Consider the following 8,241-nt stretch of genomic DNA (forward strand, 5'->3'; position numbering starts at 1 on the left):
GAAAGATACTGCATGAACTAGGTTTAAATAAAAGGTAGCTTAATATACATGTTTCTTTCCAGATCTTCTTCATACTCACCATTGCATTTCTCAAAAGGAACAGTCAGCTTTTTCCCAACAGGAGAGTCATTATTCGTATTAAAGCCTATAAAACATTGAAAGGGGAAAATCACATATTTTATATTTATTTACCACATTGTTACCTTTTTAAGAGTAAAACTTTACATATTGGAAGCTTGTCTATTGTGAGATCTTTTAAATATCTGCATTTATTTATAATTTTGGCATGTTTCTGTTAGGTTATTTAACTCTTGTTAGGGAAAACAAGAATAAAACTAAAAGATTCCCATAGCAAATAAGGAGGTGCCAAAGGAATATTGGCAACTGATTGCTGCTAGATGAGGAAGAGCTGATCTTCCTAAAACAAGGATCTCTAGATAGGCTGATTAGATTCAGCAGATGGACAAGCACTGGGGAATGACTGGGGGCGTGACAACACAGTGGACAGTAACAGGGGTGAGAGAGTATATAGGCTCCAGTTGGTGGGGGGGTGGTATGGGAGGATGCCATTTGGGATATGGGTATATAGATGAAATATTTGTTTCACAATAATTAGTAGAGATGAAAAACATTACCCTTGAAATCTACCTGACTTTATATCCATGCTCAGGTGCCAAGGATCTCAGAAAGTAACCAATGGTCAGATACATGGAGACTTGAGATACATGTGCAACATCTAAGTGTTAGTAGCATTAAAAACGAGTTTTTCCTGTATGAAACAGTATATTTTAAAATGAAATGGAGATCTTTTTAAAGGTTAAAACCTCATTCGATTTTATGTCTTATAGGGTTTATACTGAGTTCAATATTGTATAACTATTATAATTCAACTGTGAAGCTAAAAATTTACATTCAGTTTTGAAAGAGATGCATCTTAGCTCTAAAAAACGTTATTGAATATGTCAATGTTGTTGTTTTAAAAAGTGACAGAGGAAGACACCCACATTGACCCTGGCCTCCACATGAACACTCACAGTACACATGCACCAACACACACACATATACCACACAGACAAAAAATAATTATTAGTTCAAATTCTATATTCACCAAAAATATACTGTAAGAATTAAAGCTTGCAGAGAACCCTGGTTCAGTTCTTAGCATCCATGAGGCAGCTAACAACCATCCATGACTCCAGTTCCAGGGGATCTGACGCCGTTTTCCAGCCTCTAGCACCATGCACACATGTAATGCACATACATATATACAGACAAAATACTCATACACATAAAAAAATAAAAATAAACAAATCTTTTAAATAAAAAAAGAATTTTCTTTCATTTAAAAAAAATGACAAATAATTATATGTATTTTCGGTATACAATGTACATGTTATACATATATATAATATCTATACATTGCTAAATAAATATGGCCATATATTGATCATGGTGATAATATTTAACATCCACTTTCAAAAACTGAAATAAACATGAATTAGTTACCTTACTGTGCACAGAGGAGTATAGTTTACTCCTGTCTGAAACAGGTCCTGCGAACACCATGTCTTCAATCGCTCCCCTCCCACATCTCCTTCCTACGTTTGCTTTGGTAATTCTACATACAGATGAGACCATGTGCCTGGCTTAGTTCACTTAACACATGTCCTCTAGATTCATCCATATTGTTTCAAATGTTAGAATTTCCTTCTTTTTATTAAGTATTCATTACTGTTTTCCATTGTCTTACAAACATGGGAGCGCAGATACACTGATTTTTGTCCCTTTACATGGACATGCATGCAGATCTGAAAGTGTGTAATTACGATCAACACTTTCATCATTTGAGTAGAAATCATGGTTATGGTCCATGATGTCAATCTTAAAGGAGGGGGATACATTTTAGCCATTCTAGCTATATTCAAAGCCCTCATTTAGTTTTCCTGAAATGGGTTTAGATAAACTGTATTAAAATATTATTTCGACAAATATCTGAAGCATGACGAATAAAACTATGCTCAGTTTCTTCCACAAGAGTTTAATATATGTGCATTTTAAAAAAACTTACAATTAATAACTTAAAATAACAATTTACCAATCCTAAGCAAGAGGAGTACGAGAGTAGGTTAGTGACTGCAATTTGCCTGTCAAAAAAAAGTCAGAATTGGAAAAATAAATAAAACTTGGATTTTGATGGTCTCCTCTGCCAAAGGAGTCCAAATATCTTAATGGATTACACAACCATAAAAACTTGTGTTTATTTTTCTAGCAAGGTTCCCATCAATTTTAGTTACTGCTCTCATTTCTGTGATCAAACAACTAAAATAACTTACAAGCAGAAGTATTTATTCTAGCTCACATTTCAAAGATCATATATTCCTATCATGATAGTAGGGTGTGGTGGTTTGAATAAGAACTGTCCCTCATAGATTCCAACTATTTGAACACTTAGTCAGTTGGTGGCACTGTTTGGGGAAGGCCATGGACCTTCAGAAGTGTGACCTTGCTGTAGGAAGCAGGTCACTGGGGGCGGGCTTGGAGAGTTCATAGCTTTGTTCCATTTCCAGTTTTGCTTGCTGTCTTCCTGTGCTGCTTGAAAATGTAAGTGCTCAGATGTGAGCATTCAGCTTTCTGCTCTGGCTGCCTCCTGCCATGCCTTCCCAGCCATGAAAGACTCTAAAACCTCTGAAACTGCAACCCCAAAATCTTCCTTCTATAAGTTGCCTTGCTCATGGTGTTTTATCATAGCAACAGAAAAGTAAATAGTTCAGAGGGCATGATGGAACAGAGCAGCTCACATCATGGTACCACAAGAAGCAAAAGAGAAAGATTAGGAAGGAATGAGAGGCAAGATACTCTCAAGCATGGCCAGTGACATACTTCATCCCAGGTCCCACCTCCTGAAGTTTTCAGAAACTTCCAAAATAGCTGGGGACCACCATCTTGGTACCAAGCTTTCTAACACATAAGTATGTGGGGGGTGGGAGGGATTTCATATTTCAACCATAACACCATCCAACTAAACACTATTAATTTGAATGCCTTCAAGAAAGCCATCACCAACAACAATCACCAGGTATTTCCCTTATCCCTAGGTATTACCTTATACTTTTTCACCTTTGACTCACCTGAGTGTACTTAACTTGTCTCAGTTGAACTTGAATCTATAAGCATGCCTCCCTGTCTTTCTCAAACCAAAGACATAACTGTGATGGCTAAATTGATTATCAACTTGACTAGATCTGCAATCAATTATATTAAAAGTCACTGGACACTCCTGTGAGGAACTTAATTTTTTTTTTTTTTTTTTTTTTTTTTTGGTGCTGGAGAGATGGCTCAGCAGTAAAGAACACGTACTGTTCTTCCAGAAGACCCAGGTTCAATTCCCAGCACCCACATGGCAGCTACTGTCTATAACTCCAGTTCCAGGGGATCCAATGCCCTCTTTTGGCCTCTGCAGCCTTTGCATGACACGGGTGCACTTACATACATGCAGGCAATATACTCATACACATTAAAAAAATAATATCTTTTAAAAAAAATTTTATGTGTATATAAGTGCACCCATGTAATGTCTGTGGTCAGAAGAGGGTGTCAGAATCTTGGGAACTGGAGTCACAGATGATTATTAGCTGCCATGTGGGTGCTAGGAACTGAACATGGGGTTCTCTATAAGGACTGCCAGTGCTTTTATCTGCTGAGCCAACTCTCTACCCCCTGAGGAACTGATTGATCAGATAATCTGAAGTGGGAAGACTCTAAATAAATGTGTGTGGCACCTTTTGGCAGCAGTCCAGATAAAAGAACACAAAAGGAGAACACTCTGCTTCCTGCCTGCCTTCACTCTTTCTGGCAAGTTCATCTATCCTACTGCTGCCGCTGCTGCATTCCTTCACTGATATTAGAACCAGATTCTTTGGGCTTCCAATATAGAGTATCCTGGAATCTTCCAGGTCTTTAGTGCCAGATTGGGACTGCTGAGACATTCAGCCTTATGTGCTGAGCAGCTCCCAAATACTCCACCTCTCCATCATGAGACAGCATATGAATCATATGCTGAAAGCCAATTTTATAAATCTCCTTTCAATATTTATATGCTCATTCTATTAGTTCAGTTCCTTTAGAGAACCCCGACTAATGCAGATTATGGTGCCAGGAGCAGTGTTAAGAGAAAAAAGAATTAATTGTAAGGATGAATTTCTCTAGTGGTCTCTGGTGTTGATTCTTCTATTCAACAAAACCTAGTTACTAAACACTCCCCTGGTAGCACAGGGCACAGAAAGTCCAGTGTGAACTATTTAAAGAGCTTACCAAGACAAATGCACCCGATACTCCTGATACACTTCTTGTGAAGAGCAAGGAATATAGTGACTATACATAAAACTCTTGACTATTTGAGGAAAAATAAGGGCAATAAAGATGCTGGCTGCTTGCTTCTAGCATTTCCAGATAAAGTAACGAAGGAACTACAAGAATAAGTTCAGTTATAAAATTAACTGGTTCCAGACTCTATAAACATCTGATAGTTTCTAAGTGTGCCTTGGAAGAGACTCTTTTCTCTAGCAGCCAGAGCTCAAGTTGCAACCCCAGGCCTCATTAGCTGATTGGCTGACTTACAACTGCAAATTTAAGTCTCAGCCCCAAAGCTTGTCTGCAGTTAAAGTAAGGGCACAAGAAAGTAACATGAAGTTGCCCAAATGCCTATGGTTCTTACTCCTGGAACGATACCTTCTGATCTCAAGCATGCACCTATGGCCTCCTGGGGTAACCATATGATCAGCTGATTGAGGAAGAGAAGCCTAAGGCTTGGTTTCCTGATGGTTCTGCATGCTATGCAGGCACTACCCAGAAGTGGACAGCTGAAGCAGTCAGTGGGACAACCCTGAATGACATTGGTGAAGGGAAATCTTCACAGTGAGTGGAATTTTGGGAAATGTACATGGTCACACATTTTGCTTGGAAGGAGAAATAACCAGATGTGTGACTATGTACCGATTCAAGGGCTATAGCCAATGGTTTGGCCAGTTGGTCAGAAACTTGAAGGAGCATGATTAGAAAACCGGGGAGAAAGATATTTGGGGAAAGAGTTATGTGGAAAGCTCTCTCCAAATGGGCAAAGGACATAAAGATAACCTGTGCCCCATATAAATGCTCATCAAAAGGTGACTTTCAGGGCTGGGCATGCCTTCAGTCCCAGCACTCAGGAAGTAAAGGCAGGCAGATCTCTGTGAATTCAGGGCCATCCTGATCTACATCGCAAGTTCCAGGCCAGCTTGGGCTACAGGGAAACCCAATCTCCAAAAAAAAGTGACTTCAGCAGCAGATGTGGAGTGCAATAATCAAGCAGATAAGATGACCCATTCTGTGGACAGTCAGCCTCTTCCTCAGTCATTCCTACCATTGCCCAAAGTGGCCATGATGGCAAAGATGGAGGTTATACATGGGCTCAACATCATGGACTTTCACTCATCAAGACTGACATGGTTATAGTTACTGCCAAGTGTCAAATCTGCCACAGCAGAGACCAACATTAAGTCCCCAATATGGCAGCATTCCCCATGGTGTGACTTGGTGGCAGGTTGACAACACTGGACCACTTCCTTTGTGGAAAGGGTAGCATTTTTACCTTTACTGGAATAGATACTTATTCTGGCTATGGATTTGCTGTTCCTTCACATAATGCTTCTGCCAAAACCATCATCCATCATAAATTTACAGAATGCTTTATCCACCATCATGGTATTCCACAAAGCATTGCTTCTGACTGAGTAACTCATAGCAAAAAGACATATGGCAGTGGAACCATGGTCATGGAATTCACTGGTCTTACCATGTTCCCCACTATCCTGAAGCAGTTGGCTTGATAGAACAGTGGAATGGCCTTGTAAAGACACAGTTTCAGTGCTAATTAGGTGGCAGTAGTCTGGAACATATGGTACTCTTTCTTCTATAGCCAGGATCACAGGTCCATGAAGTAAGGGGTGAACATGGGAATGGTTCCAGTTATACACCTAGAGGCCCAGTAGGAAAAAAACTGCTTTCTATTGCCATGACCTTATGCTCTAGTGGCCTGGAAATTATGGTTTCTGAGGAGGGATTGCTCCTGCTAGGATAAGCAACAAAAATTCCCTTGAACTTGAAGTTAAAAACTTCCCCTGGCCACTTTGGGCTTCTGACATCTTTGAGTCAACAAGCTAAGAAAGGAATGACAGTGTTAGGAAGAGTAATTGATCCAGACTACCAGGGGGAAACTGGATTGCTTCTCCATAATGGAGGTAAGAAATATTATGTCTGAAATGCAGGATATTATTTAGGGTGTCTTTTGGTCTTATCATGTCCTGTGATTAAGGTCAATAGAAAACTGCAAAAGCCCAGTCCAGGAAGGATGACCAATGTCCCAGACTCTTCAATGAGGTATGAAAGTATGGGTCACCCCTCCAAAGTAAGTTAAGCTAAGATCTGCTGAGATACTTGCTGGGGGTGGAAGAAATAAAGAATGAGTAGTAGAGGAAGGCAGTAATATTAGCTAAAGCCACATAACTAGTTCAGAAGCAAAGATTGTAATTGACATGAGTGTTTCTGTCCTATTTTGTTAAGAGTGTGTTTGTGAGTGTATACACATATATTAAGCAGATATTCTTTCCTCTATTTCTTTATCGTTTAATAGTGATTGGGATAATATCAGTGGATAACTGTAAATCTATATTATCATATTTAAGTTATGAGACTAAAAGACTAAGCATTCCTCAAGGGACTTTAGCACCTCAATATATAATGCATTTGTAGTTGTACATACAATAGTTATTCATATCAGGCAGAATTATAACCTTGTTATTTTCTTTTGGAAATTAAACATGACATAAGGAGCTGTGATTGGGTGTCAACTTAGTAAGGGGTGGACTCCTGATGGATAATCTTGTCAGTATAACAAGATCTGGATTCAACCAAAATTCAAGCTGCTACGTACTTCTGTGAGGGATTTTCTTGATCAGATTATATGAAGAAAGAAGCCCCACACTACATGTGGGCAACACCTTCTGGTGGCAGCCCAGATAAAAGGAAGCTTTAGCTTTTTGCCTGCTTGCCTTCACTCTTGTTGGCAGGTCCATTTACCCTGTTACTGCTGCATTCCTTTGCTGATATCAGAAGCAACTTCTTCAGGCTTCCAATGTAGACTGAAGACCAGTACCTCTCTGAGAATCCTCTAGGCCTTCAGCACCAGATTGGGACTACTGAGACACCCAGCCTCATGGAGTGAGCAGCTCCCAAATCCTGAGCTTCTCTAGTGTGAGACAGTCATTGTTGGACTATAAAGACCATACTGTGTAAGCCTTTTTGTGTTATCATGTAGCCATTTCCTGAAAAAAAAACAAAAAAACAAAACAAAACAAAACAAAAAAACGTCCATCCTTGTTGGGGCTGGAGAGATGGCTCAGAGGTTAAGAACTGACTGTTCTTGCAGAAGACCTGGGATTGAATCCCAGCACCCACATGGCAGCTAATAACTGTCCGTAACTCGAGTTTCAGGGGATCCGACAGCCTCTTCTGTCCTCTGCGGGCATTGCATGACATGGCTGTACTTACCTACATGCAGGCAATACACACACGCACGTAAAATAAAAATAAATAAAATAACATAAAATAAAAATCTTGGGCAAAGATCAGTTGTTCTCAAATAAACCTTACCTAGACATGTATTTCTTGATCTGCTATGTGTAATTTGTCAGTAGGTTGTAGAAGTAATATGGTTCTCTCTGGTTTTCAAAACTAGCTAGGCATTGTTTATCTCTTCTTTGTCTTCCACGCTTTGACTCCTCCATCCCCATTCACCCTCCCATCTCCACCACCCTTCTCTCCTTGGAGTTTGGGCCCTGCCCCATTCCTTGTCTTGGGGCCCCAGACACCTGGGGAACCAATACTGCTCCCTGATCCTTTTCATCCAGACCAATGGAATACCTCCCCTGGGCCCCAGGAGCTCTGCTTCTGGGCCTGGCCCCGCCCTCACCTCCCTCTGCTTCCCTGGACCTGTAGGATCCACTGCAGGCCTCACTCCTACCCATAGGCCTCTCTCAGGGGTAAGTCCATTGCACCCTCCGCGTCTTGACTCCCCTAGCCTCATTCACCCTCCTATCTCTGCAGCCTTTCTCTCCTCCGAGTTTGGGCCTTGCCCCATTCCTTGTCTTGGGGCCCCAGACACCTGGGGAACCAATACTGCTCCCTGATCCTTTTCATCCAGACCAA

General features: G+C 40.5%; 1 protein-coding gene across 3 annotated transcripts in view; it reads right to left on the reverse strand.

The window, feature by feature from the left end:
• Positions 1-8,241, reverse strand: part of Bora (BORA aurora kinase A activator) — a 50,603-nt gene that overhangs the window by 19,906 nt on the left and 22,456 nt on the right. For all 3 annotated transcript variants that reach the window (XM_029556894.1, XM_029556892.1, XM_029556893.1), the window contains exon 6: positions 80-145. In XM_029556894.1, coding sequence (XP_029412754.1) covers positions 80-145 — 66 coding nt within the window. The remainder of the gene's footprint in view (positions 1-79; positions 146-8,241) is intronic.

Source organism: Nannospalax galili, unplaced genomic scaffold (assembly GCF_000622305.1).
Source record: "Nannospalax galili isolate Female #2095 unplaced genomic scaffold, S.galili_v1.0 scaffold246, whole genome shotgun sequence".
NCBI classification, from domain to species: domain Eukaryota; kingdom Metazoa; phylum Chordata; class Mammalia; order Rodentia; family Spalacidae; genus Nannospalax; species Nannospalax galili.